The sequence below is a fragment of the Salmo trutta genome, chromosome 20 (assembly GCF_901001165.1).
Source record: "Salmo trutta chromosome 20, fSalTru1.1, whole genome shotgun sequence".
Classification (NCBI taxonomy): Eukaryota; Metazoa; Chordata; class Actinopteri; order Salmoniformes; family Salmonidae; genus Salmo; species Salmo trutta.
This window is the reverse complement of record NC_042976.1, coordinates 36864291-36891174: the sequence shown is the minus strand read 5'-3', so window position 1 is coordinate 36891174 and position 26884 is coordinate 36864291. Positions and strand designations below refer to the sequence as shown.

The following is a 26884-nucleotide window of genomic DNA, read 5'->3' as shown; positions in this document are numbered from 1 at the left end:
GGAACAGGAAAGCCAACTGAGTGATATGGGTATAAAATCCTGTCTCACAACACTGTGAATGAGATATTGTTGAGATTTGAAGACCACACTAATTAAACATTTGAATAATTTGGAATTGAACCAAACGTACTTTTGTTAATAAAGTTATTCAACTCGGCCTGCTCCTTGTATTATTTGCTAATATTCGGCACCACACAAAAATTACCCTCCTTGTTTCTGTCTCAACAGAAGAAACCACAGGCCGCAATTTCCACATCAAACCAACATGACAAGTCATAGGCTGGATCTAAAGTTCCCCAAAGAAGAGTATAAAGTCTGTGTTTGGGCCTCCCGCAACCTCTCAGAGTCGCCCGTGGTCGAGACCACCTTCACCCCCTTCACACAGAGTATGTCTGCTTTCCATTTTGACTTGCTAATAAGAATGTTAAGGTATTTCTTTGCTAGAGATTTTGAACAGGTGTTTGTATGAGGGCAATTATTTACATTATCCAAGTTGACATTAAATTACACAATCTAGGCATGTATTTGTGTGTGAACGTGTCTGATGTAATATTTTTGTAAATTGTTTACTCTGTGTGTGAAATGATGCTACCGTACCATTATATCTTACATAGCTGTTATTGGCGCTCCAATATTGTCTTTGGATGGATGTGGCAACTGCCTGGAAATCAACATCACACTGCTTGAGATAGAAACTATTAAAAAGGTCTATGGGAAATCCTTATCTTTTGACATTTACTGGAAGAGGGCAGGAGAGACAAAGGTAAAAACAACTAGGCCTATTCTTTCCTTGTCTTCATTGCCATATCAAATTGTACTCTTTTTTTTCTTCTTTTTTTAATGATTTGAAATATAGGGGACTGTTTCATGTGAATTATTACTCTTCGTTCATGTTCATTTCCAGCCCCAAATGACCCAAACAACTCATTTAGCTTACATGCTGGAGAACTTGGAGGTGGGTATGGAGTACTGTGTGAGGGTGTACACCAAGATCATCACCAACCTCAACACACGGTCCTCTGGGTGGAAGTGTGCTTACACCAGCATTCTGGAGCCCAACAGAGGTGAATATTGTCTGTAGTTTAAGTCAATGTTTCATCCCAATTGCACAGAGCTCATATTTGATCATGATTCTCTCTCTCTCAGTCCCTGCTGTTGTAGCTGGGGTGTCTGTTGTCCTCATTGTGAGTGGGGTAGGTCTGATGGTTCTCACGTTTGGCCTGTTCTACACGGGGTTCCTGTGCAAGCTGAAGACCCACCAACCCAGAGGACTGGTGAGAAATGGCTACGTCTGTAACTAACTACACCTCACAATCTCACTCTTTGTCATCGTTTCAATGTTGATCTGTGGATCAAGGATGTGAATTTGTGGAGCTTAAGAAATGCAAAGCCAATTCCTGTAGGAAAATACTGTAAGAGAAACTCTGTCACCCATGTAGTCTACGTAAAGGGGTGTACACACACAGATTCAGGAATCTTATGGTACGTCACTGTACCTTTCTCTGTGTTTAGCACAGCCTATCTCTCCTCCCCCCCATGCAGACTGCCCTGGTGGAGGGCTACTTCCTCATCCCAGAGAGGACGATCCCTGACTTGGTCTCTATATCTTCTGAGACAGAGGAACAAGGGAAGGCCCTCAGATCAAAAACACACCATAACAGAGAGAACTCTAACCAAGCGGGGGAGGAGGAGGATGAAGAGGAAGAGGGGGAAAACAACGACTACATGGACCGCGCTGCGGGGCTCTCATCTGACAGCAGCTCCAGCACCACACAGTCCCAGGATGCATCAGGGGCCAACGTAGCCCTCCTTAACACAGCAGGGTATTCTGGGGGATTGAGTTCTGAGTTAGCTGCTGCTGAGGAGGAAAGGGAAGCTCCTGTGGGTGTGATGGTGCTAGGATGTCAGACTCAGGGAGAGGTCAAAGGTGAACAGGCGAGGGTCATTTCCAGCTTTGACGGAGACCGACCCAGACCTCTGGGACTTGGAGGGTTGGGTGGAGAGGAGGAGAAAGAAAGAGAGGTGGAGGAGAAGGAGACCTCTGGTAATGTCAATCTGTTCTCTGTGACTCTGGGGGCATTAAAGAGGGATGAGGAGGGCGAGTATGAAGAGGAGACAGACTTTCTATTAGAATTTTCAAAACAGGAGCAGAAGCCTCAACTTCCCATAGACTCTTTACAGAGGAACTTACGACCGGGCAGCATGAGATCTCCGAGTGAGATACAGGAGGATGCAGGGCTAGTACTGACACTGCCACAGACAGTCTGCACATGGATATACTCTGAATATTCAAATAGACATGCTGACAGCAGCACAGAGACACACTCTGGCTACCTTGTAACGCACACAGGCACTGTGCAGGCTGACAATGAGACAGAAGAAGAGGAGGAGGAAGAGGAAGACTTCTCAGGGTACATGGGACATTGATTATTGTGTGTGTGTGTGTGTGTGTGTGTGTGTGTGTGTGTGTGTGTGTGTGTGTGTGTGTGTGTGTGTGTGTGTGTGTGTGTGTGTGTGTGTGATAGTGTTCCTTAGCCTATAACTGCACAGATATTCCACTTGGTTGGATATGCCGTCTCACATAGGTCTACATTCCTTCACAAGTATTGCCTTCTGTTGAGAATGGGAATGTGTATGTAAAATAAAAATTTCCATAAAATGCACTTGTTTTTGTATGTCGGTTTTATTCATTGTAATGTAAGTGCAATTTCATGAGAGAAGAATAAGAGCGCAGATCAAATCATGACGCCATCTTAACCGACTTAATTTGGCCGACTTAATTTGGCATCAATGTGCTATTGACTCTTCCCCAATGATTGTATACACTACAAGACCAAAAGTATGTGGACACCTGCTCGTCGAACATCTCATTCCAAAATCATGTGCATTAATATGGAGTTGGTCCCCCCCTTTGCTGCTATAACAGCCTCCACTCTTCTGGGAAGGCTTTCCACTAGATATTCAAACATTGCTGCGAGGACTTAGTGAGGTCAGACACTGATGTTGGGCGATTGGGCCTGGCTCGCAGTCGGCATTCCAATTCCTAACAAAGGTGTTCGATGGGGTTGAGGTCAGGGGCTCTGTGCAGGCCAGTCAAATTCATCCACACCGATCTCGACAAACGATTTCTGAATGGACCTCGTTTTGTGCATGGGGGCATTGTCATGCTGAAAAGGAAAGGGCCTTCACCAAACTGTTGCCACAAAATTGTCTAGAAGGTCATTGTATGCTATAGCGTAGCGTTGTATGCTATAGCGTTAAGATATCCCTTCACTGGAACAAAGGGGCCTATCCCGAAACATGAAAAACAGCCACAGACCATTATTCATCCTCCACTAAACTTTACAGTTTGCACTATGTATTGGGCAGGTAAGGTTCTCCTGGCATCCTTCAAACCCAGATTCACTCGTCGGAATTCCAGATGGTGAAGTGTGAGTCATTACTCCAGAGAAGGCGCTTCCACTACTCCAGAGTCCAATGGCAGCGAGCTTTACACCACTCCAGCCAACACTTGGCATTGTACATGGTGATCTTAGGCTTGTGTGCGGCTGCTCGGCCATGGAAACCCACTTCATTGTTGCTTCCAGAGGCAGTTTGGAACTCTGTAGTGAGTGTTGCAACCGAGGACAGGCAATTTTTACACACTTCAGCACTTAGCGTTCCCATTCAGTGAACCTGTGTGGTCTACCACTTTGCGGCTGAGCCGTTGTTGTTCTTAGACATTTCCACTTCACAATAACAGCACTTACAGTTGACCGGGGCAGCTCTAGCAGGGCAGAAATTTGTTGAACTGACTTGTTGGAAAGGTGGCATCCTATGATGGTGCCACGTTGAAAGTCACTGAGCTCTTCAGTAAGGCCATTCTACTGACAATGTTTGTCTATGGAGATTGCATGGCTGTGTGCTCGATTTTATACGCCTGTCAGCAATGGGTTTCGCTAAAATAGCCAAATCCACTAATTTGAAGGGGTGTCCACACACATATGTGTATATATAGTGTGTATGAATGGACAAACACATCGAATTAATTAATGGTGTCACGTGATCAATGGCTTTGTCCATTCATATATAGGGGCCCGACGGGCCACATTTCAACAACATGCTGGTTATTGTGGTTCCAAACGTTGAATAGGTACAAAAATCTCAGGGGTGAACCAAAAAAAAAAGTAAAGGGTACGACACTGTCAGCCTGGACTCAGGGGTAGACGTAACATAATAAATGTTAATCCTGGACACTCCTATTAGTATGATATGTTACATTTCGTATGTGTCAAGGTTGTCATAAGGATTGGACCAAAATGCAGCGGGAATATGTATACTCATCTTCTTATTTGAAGGAGAAACAACTAAATACGTATACACAAAAAAAAAAAAAAGAACAACCCAAAACAGTCCTGTCAGGTGCAACAAACACTAAACAAGGAACAACTACCCACAAATCCCATAGAAAAAACACCCCTCTTAAATAAGACCTTCAATTAGAAGCAACTAGGAGCAGCTGCTTCCAATTGAAGGTCAACCCCATTAACTAAACATAGAAATAGAAAGACTAGAACTAACATGGAAATAAACTAACAAGAACATAGCCCAACAAACCCCGAAACACTCTAAACAAACACCCCTCTTACATAGGAACACAGCCCAACAAACCCCAAAACACTCTAAACAAACACCCCTCTTACATAGGAACATAGCCCAACAAACCCCGAACCACATAAAACAAACACCCCCTGCCACATCCTGACCAAACTGCAATAACAAATAACCCCTTATACGGGTCAGGACGTGACAGTGTGGTATGTATTAATTTGTGGATGGCCATCATCCATTTCGTATGATATGTTACGAATTACAATTTGTATGATATGTTACGAATTGCAATTCGTACAATATGTTACGAATTTGGAAAACGTATGATATGTTGTGAATTACAGCCTTATTCTAAAATGTATTAAATAAATACAAATTATCATCAATCTACACACCATACCCCATAATGACAAAGCAAGAACAGGTTTTTTGTATTTTTAGCAAATGTATGAATTTTTAAAAACAGAAATACCTTACTTAGACCCTTTGCTATGAGACTCGAAATTGAGGCCAGGTGCATCCTGTTTCCATTGATCATCCTTGATTGGAATCCACCTGTGGTAAATTAATTTGATTGGACATGATTTGGAAAGGCACGCACCTGTCTATATAAGGTCCAACAGTCTGACAGTGCACGTCAGAGCAAAAACCAAGCAATGAGGTCAAAGGAATTGTCCGTAGAGTTCCGAGACAGGATTGTGTCGAGGCACAGATCTGGGCAAGGGTACTAAAATATTTCTGCAAGGTCCCCAAGAACACAGTGGCCTCCATCCTTCCTTCTTAAATGTGACTTTGGGACAAGTCTCTGAACACAGCTGTGCAGCAGCGCTCCCCATCCAACCTGACAGAGCTTGAGAGGATCAGCAGAGAAGAATGGGAGAAACTCCACAAATACAGGCTTGCCAAGCTTGTGGCGTCATACCCAAGAAGACTTGAGGATGTAATTGCTGCCAAAGGTGCTTCAACAAAGTACTGAGTAAAGGGTCTGAATACTTCTGCGAATATAATATTTCTGTTTTATTTTAATACCTTGCAATAAAATCCAAAAACCTCTTTTTGCTTTTTTATTTTTGGATATTGTGTGTAGATTGAGGAAAAAACCATTTTATCACTTTTAGAAAAAGACTAAAAGTCACATTGACTGGAGCAGGCAGATCACACAGTGCTGAGAGAGACAGAATTATATTAGGATATTTCACCTCAGTAGGCCTTGACTTTTTCCACAAGGCCTACTGCTTCATTGTATCCCTTACTGTATTTCTGAGTTGAAATATCCTAATATAATTGTATATGTCTCTCTCAGCACTGTGATCTGCCTGCTCCAGTCAATGTGGCTCTCTCCTCCAGCCATTTTGTCCATATCCTGACATGGTATCCAGGGGTGTATACTATGAAGTTTCGCTCTGACAGGTATGTGTTTGCTTGTGGGTGTGAGTGTGTCATTCTGTGATCTGTTTGAGTATCTCTCTCACTCCCTAAATATCTTAATCAAAACAGCCTTCCCTTGAGGCGTTTGCTCTTTGGGAGATTCAATACTACAATTACACCATGTAGGTGACGATAGACTTGTCAGAACAGGACTGGGAGTGTTTTCCTGCATTTAAGGGCAATGATACATACTCATAGTTACTACTGTAATATTTAGCCAACAAGTAAGCAGATTAGTTAAAGGTAACAAGTTCAAAACACCTCAGCTAGTCTTCAACTGCTATTTCCCTCTCTATCTCTCTCTTATTCCCTATGTTTTGTCCCTCCTGTACAGAAGGGGAAGGGTCGGACAGACTTGGGAAGAGGTGGCTGGTTGTGAGCATGTGCAGTCCCCTCTGGTGTGTAGCCTGACCAAAGAGTTCCTCTGACCGAAACCCCACCTACTACAGCCAGGTGTTCGCTGTGTTGGGGAACCAAATCTCACGCCCGACCCACTAAGATGGCTTTAAACTCATCAACGACAATGAGTATCAGCATTTCCTCTGGGTTAAAGTTAAAATACTTTGGAGTTGTGTTCGGTACGTTCTCCATTTTAAAAACATCTGGTCCCCTTGGAGAGACTTTAAAGATGCAGTGAGTCATGTCAGAACCTAGCATATTCATTACTTACAAACAACAGTTGCAAATTCCAATAAAACTAGGCTACATCGCGTATTGAAGTTCACTTTCCTTGCTTTGTCTAACAACACTATGATGAATCTAGAAAATATGTTTTGGGTCAGTGTGCAGTTAGTTTCATAGCACAAATGTTTGTTAGCAAGTTTCTCACACTGGCTTTATCCACGGGGGAAGCAGGCCTGCCCCAGCAAGTGCAGGAGTGTTGCCTAGCACAACAAATTACCATGATTTGGGGGTCTGTTTGGGGGTCTGTCCGATTTGGGGGTCTGTCCGGCTAGCTGTTGGGTCTGTTCGGACCCAACAGCTAGCGTGATAGCAAAAATGGCTTTAAAAAATATATGATTTCAGCTAATAGGGAGAAGTATCCAACAAAATAACTACACTATGGCGTTTATTAGTCATAAACTATTTACATATCATATAAATGTCGGTACGTTTGTGGACAAAATTCTTACTTACTCAACCTTTAAAAGTCCAATACAGCTGTTTTTATCTTGATATCAAATCATTTCTGGGTAACAATTAAGTACCTTACAGTGATTGTTTTCAATTAAAATTATCAACAAGAAACAAAAATAGCTTCTAAGCAAAGAGCAATTTCTCAAAATAATTTTTTAGACTGTCTGGGAGTGTTCTGAGTGGAGAGGGGAAACGGAAAACTAGCTGTTATTGGCAGAGAGGTTTGGAACGCTTTCTTACTGGTCTATTAACTAATTTACAGCCTGGGGATGTCACCAGTCAGGCCAAAACTCCATCCCACCAAAACAGGCTAAATTTCAGGTGGTCTTTTCAAACAGGTTTAATACTAAAATGGCATTATCATAATTTTGGCAATTTCACAGTAATATTCCAACCTCATAGTGGGCCTGAGCCTGTGGCAGCACTCTGTGTGGACTTGAGGCCACCCGTGGATGGCCAACGAGATGTCTACGACAGGTTCAGCTACAAACTCCACATCAGAAGCAACAGGGATGGCGCAACAGTAAGGACAGGAAGAGCATGATACGTACACTTCCTTAAACTTCTTTATGATGGTCCAAACCTTTGAAGACCCAAAACCTGTGACATATGGGTCAATTTCAAATTGAGTGACAGATTCAAACTCATTATAAAGCACTCACTAAATCATCAGAAGTGCTTATTAATGCATTAAATGTTATTTTTTTCAGTGCTAAATGTCTCTTCAGTGCATTCAAGCATGATGCATGCAGGGATTTTTCTGGATCAAAATGGGACTTAGGTGGTTGGCGTGGCCAATAATGTGATTGCTAATTTAAAAAATTTAGAGGGCATAGCTGTTGGTTGCAGTGATACAATTTAGCTGTTTTAAAGCTAATTTTCTGCAATTCTACATATTTTGCCACGAGGCTAAGAGAACATTTAGCAGTTTTTAAAGCACATTTCCTGCAATTCTACACATTGGGCCATGGCTTATGCTACTGTATCTGAATGTATCGAACATTATAATAAAATCAATGGGGGGCCTCATGCAATAACAAAAATATTCCTGAATGCATAATTTTTACATTTTAGATTGTCCCTGTTATTTTTGTAATTGTTATTAAAACAAATATATAATATATACATATATTCCATCCTGAAAAATATTTACAAAATATATTTTTTGTATTTATTTTACGTTTTTGCCCGCCCAATACTTTTCTATGCAGAAAAATCCCTGGCATGGTTTTGATGGTATCTGTTGTGTCCAGTACTTTGTGGACAAGGTGTCTCTGAAGGGTAAGACTCTGAAGGACCTGGCCCCCAGCAGAGAGTACTGTGTCTCCGTCAGCATCTTAGGCGGCCCAGAGAGACGCAGCGGGAACTCTTCCTACAGCGAACCACACTGTACCTTCACTACTTCTAAGTACACCGCAGGCACGTGTGTGTGCGCGCACACATGGGTGTACACACATGAATCCATGTTAGTGGTCTTTGTGCCCTTACTCTCTCTCTCTCTCTTCACAGACACAGAGGTCTCAGTGGTTTTGTGTCTTCTTGTGATGCTGTCTGGGCTCTGTACAGCCCTACTGGTTCACACTGGATTCATCTGTCTGAAACGACCTCTTCCAGAAATACTGGTAAGCTATAGACTGATACAGATATTCCAGCCCTGGCTTCAATCAATCAATCAAATGTATTTTATAAAGCACTTTTTACATCTGCAGTTGTCACAAAGTGCTTTTACAGATACCTCGCCTAAAACCACTAAGAGCAAGACATGCTGATGCAGAAGCGCAGTGGCTAGGCAAAACTCCCTAGATAGCAGGTTACTCAATCAGCAGGGATTTGGGACAAGGTAACACAGTCTGAAAAGTGTTGGGTAACTCATAGCATTAAGTCACATCACAAACCTTAGCTTAGGCCTTGGTAAAATGTCAACATGAGGCTCACACAGTGGAGACACAACACAGGAAAGAGCTGCAGGTGTCGCATATGCCTCCCCTCTGTTGTCACACACACACGCCACCACTGTGATACATGTACCTGTGGTTGTGCTGTGGTCACAAAGACAAAGGGCAGAGTGTTTAACAGACAGCTGCAGCCCCCGGCATCTGCTTCTCTCTCTTGTTTGGTTAAAGCTGTAACTACAAAGATAGTTAATTTTTTGGGCTGACCTGAAAACATTCATATAGAAATGTGAGTTACAGATCTGTCATTCTCATTGAAAGCAAGTCTAAGAAGCAGTAGATCGGTTCAATGTGCAATATGTCTATGGTTCCCGTTCTTAAGTTTTGTTTTTGCGTCTTTTTATTTATTATTAAAAACGTTTGGTTTTGTACACCAGTTTCAAACAGCTGAAAATACAACTTTTTATGTTATGGAAAATATATTTCACAGCGGTTTACACAATGACTGTTTGTTTTGTCACTGTAACGGTTGACGTCGGATTTAGACCAAAATGCAGCGGGGAAATGTGCACTCATCTTCTTTATTATAAACGGACAAGAAGGAGAACCAAAACAAACACAACGACTAATCGCAGGCTTGTAAGGCACAAGGCTATACACAGAACAATCTCCCACAAAGTACTCAAACACATACCTATATATAGGACTCTCAATCAGAGGCAACTAGAAAACACCTGCCTCCAATTGAGAGTCCAACCCCAATTAACAAAACATAGAAATACAAAAGACTAGACAGAACATAGAAATCAACTAACATAGAACAGTGCCCAAAAACCTCCCGGAATACATAAATCAAATACCCTACTAAACAAACCACCACCCCGAACCACATAAAACAAATACCCTCTGCCACGTCCTGACCAAACTACAATAACAAATAACCCCTATTACTGGTCAGGACGTGACAGTCACATTAACTGAAATTAGGTGATCTATTAGAATTTTGGCAACCAGAAATGGCAAAGTGATTTCTGCATATTGCACCTTTAAAACAAACCCCTCTTCTTTGTCTCTCTAATGCAGGGGTTCCCAAACTTTTTCACTCAGGGCCCCCCTTCCAGCATTTCTATGGGCACAAGCACTGTTCATGACAAGGGCTGTTGCAGTCACAAAATTATGTCAAACGGTGATTGTCAAGCAAATATCTGTCGGTCTCACAGTAATTGACCGTTAATTAACATAAGCACATTTAGCATCTCCTGGCTTCCATCTAAGCCACTGATGCAGACCTTTGTAACATCTACATTTTAAAAAGTCTAATAAATCCATGTAATATAGCCGACACCATCACAATAAATCCATTGTTTATTTTAGACAGGTCTAAAGAAACACGATATGGAGAAAATGTTGTCTATTTCAGAAGAACAGAATAGCATACTCTGAGTTGTCCTTATGTTAGGTTCTGATCTGACTATGGTTGTGGGCTACACTAGTTCATTTAGCAGACAAGATTTGCTTAGAATTCTGTGGCATTATTTTATAGTATGAAAAAACAATTTAAAAAAGCTGAATGAAATAGAAAGGATATTTTCTCCAAACCATTTGAGGGAGTGTGCACATGCGGCTATTCTGTATTGAGCGGTTAACAAAGAAATAGGTCCTCCAATATGCTTAATTTAGAGTTATTAATGTAACTATGGTTGTTTTACAAACGTTGGGCTATGTTTGATTTTTAATACATTGTAAGGCTGCACGATGCAACTCTAATGATAATTTGAAAAAGTTGCTTAACAGGCATGACCTCTGTGCGAGAAATAAATATTCCAAACACAGTCTGGGACAGTTGTGGGATGCGATAGATCCCAAATTAATACAACCACTAGCATCAAAAAAACGTTGTGTTTGCATTGAGCCTGATGCAACAAATCTGAACGTTTAGCTTAAAATGTTGATAAACTATTAGGCTATTTCTTCACATTATAAGTGCAGCAAAGTGCACACAGCAGTAGGCTTTAAGCGTGAATGCTCCATTAGCGGGAAAACACCATTATCAAAAGTGACAGCAAATGCTACTATGCACATAATGCTTTTATTATTAAAGGTGTATTTTTACAGTGAAAATTATCTTTCCCAAACTTTAACCCTGAGCTACCTTTTGAGATCGGATCCTGCGACGCAGTTGGCAACAGTTGCTGGGACCACTGCTATAGTATCTGTCCAGGCATCCTGCCGATCAAGGGTCTGAGCTGCTTGGTGTAGCAGCTAGCCTAGCTGCCACTGTTAGGTACCTATCAAGCTGGCAGGGTTCCGGGCTTGTGACTTTATAGATCCTTGTTGTTTGTTGCTGTTTCCATCTTCCCTGTGACCTGCCCTGTCTGGAACTGCGAGGAATAACAGCATAAGCCTACATTGCTACATGACAAAGACAAACGCCGGTGGGGGCACCATTGATGACAGGGGTGTCTCTCTATCACAGGTGAAGGAACTTTTAAACCAACAAAAATAGTTCTACAAGCAGTTGTTACAACAACAAGAAAATAGCTTCAAGTGTTGTGTCCAAATACTGGTGGAGTCAACTAATAAAAGAATGGACAACCTGACCAAAGAGGTCCAGGACCTGAAGAAGAGTTTGTAGTTCTCCCAGGGCAGCTCAATGAGTTTAAACAGGAAAACCGTAAGATGACAGCAATCTGTAAGTCATTGAGAGAGGACATCAGTTCTGTATGTGAATCCATGATAACAATGACGGAGAAATCAGATTATCTCGAGGGACAATCAAGGCGGAACAACATTGTTGTGGATGAAATTGCAGAATCTCCGCATGAGATCTGGATGAAGTCTGAAGACAAAGTGATGTAAATTATCTCTGAGAAACTGAAGCTGGACCACAGGAAGATTGAGGGGGAGCGCGCCCACAGGGTTGAAAAACCGGCCCAGGTGACAGGCCCAGGCCGATCGTGGTCAAGTTCATGAGGTTAAAGGACAAGGTAGCTGTTCTCGAAAGAGCCAAGAACTTGAAAGGAACATACATCTTCCTCAACAAGGACTATCCAGAAGCTGTGTGCCACAAGAGAAAATAACATCCCGGCCATGAAAGCTACCAGAGCGCTTGAGCCTGGAAGGGATGGGTTCGTAGCTTCAATCCTGCAGCAGACACACACAGTTGCACATACCAACTGGTTAATGTTTTTTTTCTCTCTTGCTTTGTTTGGTATTTTCCATATTATGTTTATCTCTGAGAAGCTACCTAGGAAAGGGATGAAAATAGCCCATATTAATATTTGCAACCTTAGAAATAAGATTCATGAAATCAATAACTTGCTAACATCAGATAACATTCATATATTAGCCATTCCTGAGACTCATTTAGATGATTCCTTGGATGATACAGCAGTAGCAGTACAAGGATATAACATCTATAGAAGAGACAGAAATGTTTATGGTGTATATATTCCGGGCCATATCCCTGTAATGCTTCGAGAAGATCTCATGTCAAGTGTTATTGAAGTGCTGTGGTTGCAGGGTCACCTGCCTCATCTAAAGCATATTATCTTGGGGTGTTGCTATAGGCCACCAAGTGCTAACAGTCAGTAGCTAAATAATGTGTCTGAAATGCTTGATACTGTATGTGATGTAAACCGAGAGGTCTTCTTTCTTTGGGGTCCTGAATATTGACTGGCTTTCATCAAACTGTCTGCTCAAGAGGAAGCTTCTCACTGTAACCAGTGCCTGTAATCTGGTTCAGGTTATTAATCAACCTACATGGGTGTTTACAAGCACTACAGGATCAAGATAATCCACATGTTTTGATAACATTTTTACTAAGTCTGTAGCACTTTGTTTGAAAGCTTTGTCTGTATCCATTGGATGCAGTGGTCACAATATAGTGGCTATACCCAGGAAAGGCAAAGTTTCAAAAGTTGGCCTAAAATAGTGTAGAAGAGATCATACAAAAGATTTTGCTGTGACTCTTATGTAGATGATGTTACAATTATTTGTTGGTCTGATGTTATTAATAAGGAGCATCCAGCCACTGCACTTAATACATTTATGAAATTGCTTCTTCCAATTATTGATAAACATGCACCTGTTGAGAAACTGACTGTTAGAACTGTTAAGGCTCCATGGATTGATGAGGAATTGAAAAGCTGTGTGGCTGAAAGAGATGGGCCAAAAGGAGTGGCTAATAAGTTTGGTTGCACATCTGATTTACTGCAAATTGAGAAATGATGTGACTCAACTCAACGAAGAATAAACTATTATGAAGCCAAGATCAATGATACTGTATAAATATTGATGGAGTGGGAAAACACTTTGGAGTACTTTAAATTAAATTATGGACAGAAAGATAAATTCAACTCCACCTTTCATCGAATCAGATGGCTTATTCATCACAACCATTTGATGTTGCCAATTATTTTAATGATTACTTCATTGGCAAAGTGGGTAAACCTAGGCAGGATATGCCAACAACAAACAGTGAGCCATCATGCATGAAAAACAGATGTTTTGTATCCCCCATATACATAACATTCTATTGGTTGCAAGAATTTTATATAATCATTTCAATTGAAAAACTCTTAAGTTTTGAATACGGTGTTGTTTTGTGTGTCAGTTCATAAACCATGTGCCATGGAAACATGATAGTTATTACTGTACATACATTGTCACAAAGACGAGGTACAAGGAACCGTTAATAGCGTGGGCATGACTTAAACCACATAGCTGAATTAACATAAATGTGTCAAGTAGAGGAGGGAGAGTCTAGGCTAACACGCTGCTAATAAAAGCTAGGTTGTTTCCAATCCGCTCGCTATTTGATTTGTTCCATTGTGAAGCGTTGACCACAGCAATGGTTTAGTGTTGAGGGGTTTTCCCTTATGGGGGATTGTATGAGGTGACCTTAGTCACAGGCTCACACATGGTGTCAGAAGAGGCTCAACGGTCTCTTGATTTAAGACTGGGTTTTTTTATCAACATATTTCATTTAAAACACATTAACACTGTCTGACTCTTTGCAGAGATAAATACAACACCAAGAGAACCTGCCTCCAGTGTCCTACGATGAGGAACGGTTTCCCTCAGTGCATTTAGTTTCACCTTCGGGAAGCAGTGGAAAGGATGGAGAGATTAAGGACGACAGTGAGGCAGTGATCGAGACGGAGGGGAAGATAAATAGTGGGGGAGGAGGAGGGTACGAGACACGAGGGGCCGCTGCCGATCTGTCCTCTAACAACCCCCTCTCCTCTTACTCCTCCTCTTCCTCTAAAACAGAGCCAGCCAAGTGTGGTTCATTGGGACAGGACTTGAGCTTCAGTCTTTTCTCAGAGAGAGAGAGACACACGGACCGTAGAGGGATTACAGCAGATGAAAGAGGAGGATGGGAGCAGTCACGTGATGATGTGGCTTTTCAAATGTGAAAACATGTTTTTGGAACACTTCATGTGACATTTCAAAACACTTCATATGTTCCAAAAACACGTTTTCACATGATTTCAGATGTGAAATGTCACATATTTCACATATGCTTCAACATGTGATAACATGAAACTACACTGTTAGCCATTGCTGTTAATTTAGTGGTACATTTTATAGTCATTATATGGTAGATTTTTACAGTAATATACACTACCGGTCAAAAGTTTTAGAACACCTTTAGAACAACATTCAAGTGTTTTGTTTTTGTTTGTTGTTGACTATTTTCTACATTGTAGAGTAATAGTGAAGACATCAAAACTATGAAATAACACATGGAATCATGTAGTAACCAAAAAAGTGTTAAACAAATCAAAATATATTTTATATTGGAGATTCTTCAAAGTAGCCACCCTTTGCCTTGATGACAGCTTTGCACACTGTTTCAACCAGCATCATGGTAGTCACCTGGAATACATTTTAATTAACAGTGCCTTCTTAAAAGTTAATTTGTGGAATTTCTTACCTTCTTAATGCGTTTGAGCCAATCAGTTGTGTTGTGACAAGGTAGGGGTGGTATACAGATAATAGCCCTATTTGGTAAAAGACCAAGTCCATATTATGGCAAGAACAGCTCAAATAAGAAAAGTGAAAAGAAAGGCCATCATTACTTTAAGACATGAAGGTCAGTCAATCTGGAAAGTGCAGTCGCAAAAACCATCAAGCGCTATGATGAAACTGAAGCAAGTCTCACAAGGACCACCACAGGAAAGGAAGACTCAGAGTTACCTCTGCTGCAGAGGATAAGTTCATTAGAGTTACCAGCCTCAGGAATTGCAGCCCAATTAAATGCTTCACAGTGTTCAAGTAACAGACACATCTCACCATCAACTGTTCAGAGGAGACTGTGTGAATCAGGCCTTCATGGTCAAATTGCTGCAAAGAAACCACTACTAAAGGACACCAATAAGAAGAAGAGACTTTCTTGGACCAAGAAACACGAGCAATGTACTTTAGACCATTGGAAATTTGTCCTTTGGTCTGAGTCCAAATTTTGGATTTTTGGTGAACGGATGATCTCCGCATGTATATTTCCCACCGTAAAGCATGGAGGAGGAAGTGTTATGGTGTGGTAGTGTCACCAGCAAAGCACAGTCTGTGATTTTACAGGCACACTTAACCAGCATGGCTACCACAGCATTCTGCAGCGATACGCCATCCATCTGGTTTGTGCTTAGTGAGACTGTCCTGTTGAAAAACAATTGATAATGATCCAACCCGCCTCCACAATCATCCGACCTTAACCAAATTGAGATTTTGGGATGAGTCTGACCGCAGAGTGAAGGAAAAGCAGCCAACAAGTGCTCAGCATATGTGGGAACTCCTCCAAGACTGATGGAAAAGCATTCCAGGTGAAGCTGGTTGAGAGAATGCCAAGAGTGTGCAAAACTGTCATCAAGGCAAAGGGTGGCTTTTTGATGAATCTCAAATATAAAATATATTTTGATTTAACACTTTTTTGCGTACTACATGATTCCATATGTGTTATTTTATAGTTTTGATGTCTTCACTATTATTCTACAATGTAGGGGAAAAAATGAAAAAATAAAGAAAAACTGAATGAATGAGTAGGTGTTCTAAAACTTTTGACCGGTAGTGTATGTATTAGTGTTCTGTTATATATTTACTGTCAAATGCAATGCGCTTGGGTACTTTTTGGCCTGTCCTGCAAATTAACTTGGCATGCCTCACTTGCAATTGCATTTAAACTTATAGGATAGCCTTCTTTTGATGCGCCTATGGCACAAACCGAATCGGTGGGTCCCCGACCGGATGGTTGAGCTAATGTAGGCTAATGTGATTAGCATGAGGTTGTAAGTAACAATAACATTTCCCAGGACATAGACATATCTGATATTGGCAGAAAGCTTAAATTCTTGTTAATCTAACTGTACTGTCGAATTTAGAGTATCTATTACAGTGAAATAATACCATGCTATTGTTTGAGGAGAAAGCACCATTATGAGCTTGAAAATGTATTAATAAACCAATTAGGCACATTTGGGCAGTCTTGATACAGACATTTTTACAGAAATGCAATGGTTCATTGGATCAGTCTATAAAAAAATTGCACAAACACTGCTGCCATCCAGTGGCCAAAATCTAAATTGTGCCTGGGCTGGCATGGTACATTATGGCCTTTCTCTTGCATTTCAAAGATGACGGTACAAAAATGTTTTTTTTCTTTGTATTATCTTTTACCAGATCTAATGTGTTATATTCTCCTGCATTAGTTTAATCCATAGTAAAGACACGACATAATGGTGCCCCGTGTGAACAGGATGACGCTTTCATTTTGATTCAGCCTATATTAAATTGAAAAGCAGATTACACAACACACCCAGTTTATTATACACATAAAACATCGTCAAAATAACGCCGAAAAGGGTTTGAACATAATAAGTTATAAGTAAAACCTTTCCCTTGCTGAAGGGGATCCATGTTATGCCTGAAAGTGTACAAAGTAGGATTAGCTTGCACGAGATGCTAAGCTAACAAAGGGAAAACAGACATTTTGTTTTTCCTGTGTCACGTTGAAATTCCTCCGAATTGCGCGACGGAAGTCCCTCCCTTTGTACTTCCGCTTGATTTCAGTGTGTGCTATCAGTGACCTCTGAAGAATCGCGAGTACATTCCTTCAAGAATAATTATTCAGGTGATACCCAAGTGGTTACTTATGATATCCAGACAGATATCAATGTCTCATTCAATTTAACTAAGAAGTAAAATTGCCAGATTTACCTTCTCAAGTGGATCTTTTAAAAAATATCCAAATTGATTACTTTTCTACAATGAGACAATGTAAACTTTTTCCACATTAACCTAGATCAACAAGGTTTTCAGGTTAATTTAAAGTTTAATTCCCAAACAGCCTATACAGGTTTGATTTATCTTTAATATTGATTCATCAGTAAAATTTGCTTGTGCAAAGCTCAGTCCAAACTACCCAGTACTGAAGGAAGTCCCGCCTCCAGCAGGAATCCCATGTGGCTTCGGCCTTACTGAGAAGTGAACCTAGTGGTGAATGTACCCTAACATCTGAACTGCTGTTTACACATGATAATCTATACAATCTCCATTGACTGGATATCATCGTCTAATTCAATTTAATAAGTTAAATTGTTGAACATACCTTAAAGTTCTTCCAATCAAATGAGACACTTCTAAACTTCCCATATTAACCTAGATGAACCAACTTCTCAGGTTAATTAAAGTTTAATTCCCAGATAGCCTATCAAGGTATGATTAATCATTATCATTGATTAATTAATTCAATTTGCTTTTGCAAATTCATTCACGTCCAACTACCACATTACTGGTACAGTACTGATGGTTCGTTAACATCTGTAAAAATATAAAACTTGTCTTTGCAGCTTCGAACAAATTCCAAACCCAAACTTTAAAAAAAAAAAATTGCATTTTTCCTCTACATTTTTCAAATAATGTGCAAGCTATCAGAGGGGGTAGTCACCACTCCTCCACTAATTAGTGAACCTCCACCCATAAAAGGATTGATCTCTGACCTCAGCAGCGATACCAACCCTAATTATGCCATTAGTGAAAAAACAGCCGAAACCTCTCCAAAATCAACCATCATACATAGGCTTTGTGACGGTTCTCTCCACTTTAGCCCTTATGTATCGCCATCAACGATTGGCATCGGTCCAATACCACAGCGCACAGCTGAAGCACGTGCAAGACATGGCTAACATGAGGAGACAGGTGGAGAGAACCGAGCAACTATTGACAAAAGCAGGGAATTAAAATATTCTGCTAGCCGAGGAACTGCGTTTGAGCAATTAAAAGTAATTGCAAATACTTATGACAATGAATGAGCACAAACTCTTGTCTCCGGGAACAACTCGATTTAGCCAAAACTAAATACGATGTAGTCCACTCCAAACTAGATAAATCTGTCGAGTTATCTACAAACAGAAGCACACAATTTGATAACATGCAGGCAGTTTTGTTGAACGTTACTTAAAGTAACAATGCTCTACTCCAAATTCTGCAGACCAAGACAATCAGTTAATGAACACAATGACTAAGTTGGATGACAAATCAGCATAACTCATTGAAGTCGCTGACCAAATGAATGATGAGAGAACTCAGGCGATGAAGATGGAAATATTGATTTTTAAGCAAGAGGAGGAAATCTCATCACTGAATCTCCAGCTCCGTACTCCAAACCTCTATCTGCAAATGATGACAGATAAGTCTAAGACCGAAAGGAGCAAGTACGACACTCATGTGTCCAAGATCAGTACTTTAAGAGCTCTAGTGGAGTCTGTAATGCAGCAGAATACCACCCTTAGGTACAACCTGGTGGAATTCCAGAACAGTCACATGCTAAATCATGACTATCCAAACAAGCAACCGGAGTCCGGTACTCAAAGGAGTTAAGACGATAGGTTTCAGACGTTGCCTCCCAAACTTCCACAAACTTCAAAGTGTTTCCTTTGAAATGGTATCAATAATATGCATATCCTTGCTTCAGGTCCTGAGCTACAGGCAGTTAGATTTGGATATGTCATTTTAGGCGGAAATTGAAAAAAAGGTGCGTATCCTTAAGTGGTTTTAAGAAAAATTTGCAGTGCTCAGGGACACTTGAGATTATGGCCTAGATTCAATCAGATCAAGTGTAAACACGCAATAGCCGACACCCGCATAGCTGGTGTTTTGGCGGTGTCAGAGGTGTAGTTCCTTACTTATTAGTGACCTTAATTCATCAATCGAGTACAAGTGAGAAATGAAAAGCCGCAGACACTCTTCCCTCCATGGAATGAATTTGACACCTGCTGTAATACAACACATTTCACTGGACCCATCTGGTGTATATGACAATAAAACATGATGTATTTTTTATTCCGATAGATGCTTGTGGATTTAACAGATCTAACGCAGTTCCACCTCCGACACCGTCATGCGGATGTTTTCTATCGCGGATCTGATAGAATCTAGAATCTAAGAGTGCATAAATTCTCTCAGGATTTGAACTTTTCGGTGGCTATATTTAAAAAATATATATATATAATAATTTGATACCTAAAGGGGTCCTACATTTCTAAATGAAGTAGCAAAATTATCCATAGTATGACCATCTAAAAAATGTCCCTCTGTTAGCTTAGTAGACCACCCTAGTTCAAATCTCCAAAGAATGAATGTATACTCTATGTCAAGTGTCCTTGAGCATTGCTAGTTTTAAGTTGATGTTACAGTGGTGGATGATAGTTTGAATTTTTTTTACTTGATTCTGGGCAGCTTTTAGCAAAATGCACAAATGCATTCTTGTAGTGTTGCACCGTATACCGGTACGACGGTAATATCACAGTACCAAAACGTCATAATACTTATGATACCAACATTTTATAATACTGTAGTACCGTTTCATATGATACTACCACATTTTTCAGCCCTACCAATTATATATTTCTTTATAAAGTCCGTTTCTATTCCTCAATCAGTTTTTTAAATATAATTTAGTTGTAATGAGCAGGGATAGTGACCCTGATGAGTCTTCTGTGTTTGCATTTATGCATTTGATACATTGGAGCAGAGCAAGTAAAGATAATAAAATACATTGTATCATTTAATCCCTGGTATAACCAAAGGCAACGGCCAGTCTGAGTAGGCTCTGCAAGTTTGTTGTCACGCAGCCTCTGAGTGCCAGGGAGGACAAATATAGCACAGCTATGTGACAGGCATGCTTGCAGTTTTACAGCAAAGGAAATGTCTTGTCTTAGCTCAAACGGTTAAAAAAATATGACCCATATTAACGGAGCTACCTTTTTTTCTTCCTGCGTGATTTCACGCATATTTTATATCATTTCACAAACCATGTTGCAGACCGTTTTAAACTAATTCCGGGTCGCTAATTATTGGTTTCATAAACAACATTTTTCAGTCATTTTACCTAGCTAACAACCTGCTAACTTGCATCTATGTCTAGGGAAATTTGATTGGTAAAGGAAAGGGGTCTGCTTCACTACTCATTTGTGTTTATTATGGATCCCATTATTTGCTGCCTTGGCATGGGGATCCATATCAAGGCAGGTCCTACAGGTCCAGAAAAATTAAGGCAGTTCTATACAATTAAAAACATTACATTGCATTTCACAACAGATTTCACAACACATTAATTGTGTGCCCTCAGGCCACTACCCTACTACCACATATCTACACACAATCCATGTGTTTGTGTGTTGTGTGTGTGTGTGTGTGTTTCTCTCTTCACAGTCCCTGCTGTTCCATAAAGTTGTGTGTACACTACACAATTTTGGCCATTGTTTAGCTATCCTAGTCAAGTTTTTGAGACTGGAGACAAAATCCCCATGTCGCTGCCTACTAGGGCGCGCTGCCATCACTGACGCTCGTTTGATGTGAGCGGGTCAGAGACGCAATCTGAGGGCTACCGATCTTGTGTTTGAGTAGTCCCAGACATCCTAACATTTTCAAACATGTTTGATTTTATCAGCACAAAATCTGCATTGCTCTTGTAGTGTGAGATGTGCAATGACACGTTTTGAGAACAGTGATCAGCAATAGCCAATGAGAGTTTGCCAGAGAAGAAGCCAGTGAGATGATGACGTAGTTTTGCATCTCCCAGCATGTGTAGACTCAAGCAGGAGCTACTACTAGTATGCTTTTGTACTTGTCTTTAACCAAAGCAAAAGTGTCATTGTTACAGCTCTGAAGTTCACAAGCAATGTTATTCAATTCTAAATGTTGGCAAGATATTTCAACTCTGTATGGCAAGCGTGAATGTCTTACTGAAAACATTTGAGGCTGCTTTGAGCCACAGCTAATTGTAGATACTGTATGTTAAATCTAATCACATCATTGTTTTCATGAGACCACATGGTATTGAGAATCATAACAACCAAGTGAAGAATCTTGCAGTGTGTGACCCCCGTCTGTGCCACATCGTTTAGTGTGCGCACCACTATGTTGGCAACACAAAATAACTACAGGAAAGAAGTTTGTTTAATGTGAGAGGCTCAGCGATGTTAGGATTTTGAAAGTCGTGTAGTGTACACCCGGTTTAAGGTGTATTTTTTAAATCTGTTTTCTAAATTTTATTTTACTGCTTGCATGAGTTACTTGGTGTGGAATAGAGTAGTCATGGCTCTATGCAGTACTGTACGCCTCCGATAGTCTGTCCTGGACTTGGGGACTTTGAAGAGACCTATGTTGGCATGTGTTAGTGGGGTATGCATGGGTGTCTGAGCTGTGTGCTAGTAGTTTAAACAGACAGATCGGTAGTGGTGATGAAGTCAATCTATCCTCTACTTTGAGCCAGGAAGATTGACATGCATATTATTAATGTTAGCTCTCCGTGTACATTTAAGGACCAGCCTTCTGCCCTGTTCTGGGCCATTCGTAATTTTTCTAAGTCCCTCTTTGTGGCACCTGACCACACGACTGGACAGTGGTCCATGTGCGACAAAACTAGGACCTCCCTTGTTGATAGCGATGTTAAGAAAGTAGAGCAGTGCTTTATTATGGACAGACCTCTCCCCATCTTAGTGCCTGTTGCATCAATATGTTTTGACCATGACCATTTCCACATGATTCGTTAGAAGATTTAGTTGAGGTTTAGGGTTTAGTGAATGATTTGTCCCAAATACAGTGCTTTTAGTTATTTCTTGCCACCCATTCTGAAACTGACTGCAGCTCTTTGTGAAGTGTTGCAGTGATTTCACTTGCTATGGTAGCTGACGTGTATAGTGTAGAGTCATCAGCATACATAGACAAACAGGCTCTATTCAGAGCCAGTGGCAGGTCATTAGTAACGACTGAAAAAAGTAAGGTGCCTAGATAGCTGCCCTGGGGAATGCCTGACTCTACGTGGATTATTTTGGAAAGCCTTCCATGAAAGAGCACCCTCTGTGTTCTGTTAGACAGGTAACTCCCGATCCACAATATAGCAGGGGATGTAAAGCTATAATACATTTTTTTCAGCAGCAGATTATGATTGATAATGGCAAAAGCTGCACTGAAGTCTAACAAAATAGCTCCCACAATTTTGATATCAATTTCTCTCAGCCAATCATGAGTCATTTGTGTAAGTGCCGGACATGTTGAATAAGCATGCTGAAAATCTGTTGTTAATTTGTTTACTGTGAAATAGCATTGTATCTGGTCAAACACAATTTTTCCCCAAAGTTTACTGAGGGTTGGTAACAGGCTGATTGGTCTGCTGTTTGAGCCAGTAAAAGGTGCTTTGCTATTCTTAGGTAGCAAAATTACTTTTGCTTTCCTCCAGGCCTGAGGGTACACACTTTCCTGTAGGCCTAGATTGAAGAGATGGCAAATAGGAGTGGCAATATCGTTTGCTATCATCCTGAGTAATTTACCATCCAAGTTGTCATGAGATGTGCTAAACTATATTTCCAAATATATATCTCTTTCTCGAACTCCTGAAATTCTGTTTGGTGCCTAACATTTGTAAAGTGGGGATCAGTGTGTGTACCATATGTGTTTGTGGGAACCTCATGGGCAAACGTCAAGGGTATCATAGGTCAAGCTATACAATACAGTATTCTGTACATATTCACACGTTTATGGTCAACATACTTTTCAGTGTTTATGCCAATGTAGTATAGTAGCCTTTACTTGCTTTTTGCCATACTATAGAAAACTTGCAATCCATTTTTTTGTTTTATCTAGGCAAGTCAGTTAAGAACAAATTCTTATTTACAATGGCGGTCTACCGGGGAACAGTGGGTTAACTGCCTTGTTCAGGGCAGAACGACAGATTTTTACCTTGCCGGCTCGGGGATTCAATCCAGCAAACTTTCGATTACTGACCCAATGCTCTAACCACTAGGCTACCTGCCACCCAAACTGTTACATATTCAGGAAAAAGTAGTAATTTTGAAGTGTGTATTATTTTATATGTACGTTATCAATGCAAAAAGAATGTTGTTTGGAGATATTCTGTTTATTGGTAATTGAAATGTAATATTTGTTAATGCCAAACTGTTAAGGGTCAAATTACTAATATAAACATTTTGTAATGAATCTATTGAAGACATTTTGTATCCTTTTTTATTTCTATTTACTTAATAAATGAAATATATGTATATACCATCTTAACATTTGTTTTGTAGTTTTATGTTATAAACAGTTAATAAACTGACGACAGCACTCTATTCAGTAAAACGTTATAAGCAAGCTTTATGTTCATGACAGAAATATGTATACTGTATAGCTTCCTTCAAACTGATCTCGTAAAGAAACACACAACTAATACAGCATACACTTCAAACATTCACAAACACAAATATTACATTCAAATGGACAGCAAAAAAATTGAAAATACTGTTCAATCCAGTGGTGTACATCCCATTTTAGCATGCAGCATTCCAGTGAGTGTGGGAGTGACAGAACACGGCACAGGGATATTATAAGGTGTGTGAGTGAGTTAGGGGGAACAACTCAGGGAGGGATTTCTGGGGAAATGAAACTTACACCTTTACATAATGACAGCAGCAGCTCCTAGCCCCAGCTCATTGCACTCTAACCCCGAGACAAAGGGCCAGGCCTGCCATCCTACACAGCTACCACTGGACTGACCTGACCCAATCTGAAAGATGGGGCCTTGGACCCTGCTGCTCCTGCACCTACCCCTGGGTAGGCTCTATTTTTTTGAAGGGGGTCTCTGGGGGGAAATGAAGGGGAAGGCGATATCTGGTCAGTTGCACAACTGAATGCATTCAACGAAATTTGGCTTCCGCATTTAACCCCTCAATTGATTTTCGTTGATTGTTTGTGTCATGCATTTTACTTTCTGGTGAGGACTGCAGTATTTAATGTAGGATGTTCCTCTTGCAAGTTGCAACTCTTGAAGGAGGGCTGTATAATGTACTGTATATTGACCCAGCTTCCCTTATCTACAGTATCTTATCTTCATTGTTTGTATTATTTGAAGAAAAGAAAGTCTGTGAATGTTTGATGTGTTTTCGTTTGCATTGTCTCTGGTACTAATATTGTGCTCTGCTAAAATGTCTCTCTCTCTGGCTGTCCTGTTCTGTGTCTGTCTATCATTTTGGATGTTTTTTATGTCTGTCTCACTCTGTCTGTCTGCCTATCTGTGTGTGTGTGTATCTTCCAGTGGTGTCCATGCTCCCAGCCCCTACCAACGTGTCCATTGTCTCCTTCAACCTGGAGCACACTCTGACCTGGCTGCCAGGTCCAGGGACTCCTGACAACACACATTTCACAGTTCAGAGCCTCAGGTTAGCTCACACTTACACTTCAGTCCCATGCTTTCATTTAACCCATCCTTATACATAGCTGCTGAATAAACACTTTCTTTTCAGGTTGTCTTCCAGGATGATCCAATGCTTTCGTTTCGTCTGGTTAGTTGGTCAAGGCCAATAATGAATCACTGCAATTGTGCAATGTAGAGCAGTGTAGATATCATCATCAGTGTTGCAATTCCTTAGCTTCTCCCCTCTATTTCTCTCTTTTTCTCTCTCAAATCAATCTCAATTCATTTTTTTTTTGGCATGACATAACAATGTACATATTGGCAAAGTGTACTTTGGAAATTGAATGATTCATTAATAATATCAATAACAACATCATGAATAATTGTCAAGATTGTCACAAACATGACAATCAGTAACAACAATAATCAAGGGTGGGGGGGTGGAGTTGTATTAGAAATGGAAATCAGTAAGTAAATAAATAACTTGAAGACATGTGCAGGTTGGTTTGTCAGACACTGTCCCTCATTTTGGTTACATTTTAGTCATTTAGCAGACACCCTTATCCAGAGCGACTAGGGTTAAGTGCCTTGCTCAAGGGCACATTGACAGATTTTTCACCTAGTTGGCTCTGAGGATTCAAACTAGCAACCTTTTGATTACTGGCCTAAGGCTCTTAAACGCTCGGCTAAATGACGCAATGGGGTGCGCTGCCAACCCACAGCTCTCTGCGTCCTCCCCCTACAGGAAGGGTAGCCTCTTCTCATCAGAGAGGTCTTGGAAATCTTAAATTATGATTTCAAATTTGGCGAAATGAAACTCTCTAATTGCTTTATATCTCTCCCTCCTCCAGGAAGAACTCATGGCAGCTCGTGAAGGGTTGTGCTAGGTTGAAGACGAGCCAGTCATGTGACCTCACTAACACGTTCAAGGATTCCTTCTATCATTACAAAGCCCGTGTTCAAGCCATCACCACTACTCAGAAGTCCAACTGGTCCCTCTCTATGCCCTTCAACCCCTTGACTGACAGTGAGATGCTTTTACTGTACCTTTTCCCCTCCATTTCAGTCCCCTTTTCTTTTCATTGGAATACCGCGGCTCACTAGACAAAATGCATGTTGAGAATGGTATTTGAGTGAAACGTTAGTCTACTCTTTTTTTATATTAGGAAATGGAAAAATATTGTCCATTCTAGTGGTCCTCGTTACATCATTTACCTGTATAGAATCATTCAGTCTTCACTGTAACCTCTGATGTTGCAGCGTTGCTGGGCCCTCCAGTGGTGTCTGTGTCCGGCTGTGGGAACTGCCTGCTCCTGCAGGTAACTCCCCCCACATCCAGGGGCCTGCAGCACTCCCTGTCCCCCACACAGCTCCTCTACAGGCAGTTCACCTGCAAGGTGCGCCGGACCAGGGATGGATCTCAGGTAGGACTTGACTTGGTAGTTCAAATTGTGACCCCCAATGGGGTAAGTTGGGGGGGGGGACTTTTTAACATATCTCTTTAGCTGACATCTGTTTACAGCTTTGATCTTACACTCATTTTGATATCTTTTACATTTTAGTCATTTAGCAGACACTCTTATCCAGAGCGACTTACAGTAGCGAGCGCATACATTTCATAACATTTCATGCATTTTTTTTTTGTACTGGCCCCCCATGGGAATCAAACCCACAACCCTGGTGTTGCGCTCACCATGCTGGCGTTGCAAACACCATGCTCTACCAACTGAGCCACAGGGAAGACCTATACCTTTCCCTGTCACGTTGGGTTTCACCTATCAACATCATTTTGAGGTTGTTGTTTTTTTACAGTGTAAAGATATGTGAAAGGACATATACCAAGAAAAGAAAGCAAGTTCTGAGAATGTGGTCAAACCCACACACGTTACATTTGAATAGAACCTGAGAATAACATCAGGGCATTGATGAGAAAGCAGATCAGTATCTGTCTAATATAAGAATTTAATCATGCACATTTTTCCTCACTGAGGGTTGTTTATCTTTCATGACTACAGATGTAGATACGTGTGGTTTTTGCCCACACCTTCCTCTCAGGAGCACACAGTCTGGTTTGTGTTCGAGGAAACTGCCTCTTGCTCTGAGAAAAAGTACGCCTACACAGATTCAGGAGGAGGGGTCTCTTCTC

The 26884-nt window shown here is 40.8% G+C and overlaps 1 protein-coding gene across 1 annotated transcript in view; it reads left to right on the top strand.

Annotated features, from left to right (window-relative positions):
* LOC115156368 (uncharacterized) overlaps nucleotides 1–26884 on the top strand; it is a 45650-nt gene that overhangs the window by 13475 nt on the left and 5291 nt on the right. Inside the window, exons 5-17 of the mRNA XM_029703843.1 lie at nucleotides 229–386; nucleotides 615–763; nucleotides 905–1064; nucleotides 1147–1274; nucleotides 1513–2424; nucleotides 5894–6000; nucleotides 7558–7678; nucleotides 8409–8574; nucleotides 8722–8777; nucleotides 24119–24158; nucleotides 24640–24763; nucleotides 25590–25765; nucleotides 25999–26162. Of these exons, the coding sequence (XP_029559703.1) occupies nucleotides 229–386; nucleotides 615–763; nucleotides 905–1064; nucleotides 1147–1274; nucleotides 1513–2424; nucleotides 5894–6000; nucleotides 7558–7678; nucleotides 8409–8574; nucleotides 8722–8777; nucleotides 24119–24158; nucleotides 24640–24763; nucleotides 25590–25765; nucleotides 25999–26162 (2461 nt within the window). The remainder of the gene's footprint in view (nucleotides 1–228; nucleotides 387–614; nucleotides 764–904; nucleotides 1065–1146; nucleotides 1275–1512; nucleotides 2425–5893; nucleotides 6001–7557; nucleotides 7679–8408; nucleotides 8575–8721; nucleotides 8778–24118; nucleotides 24159–24639; nucleotides 24764–25589; nucleotides 25766–25998; nucleotides 26163–26884) is intronic.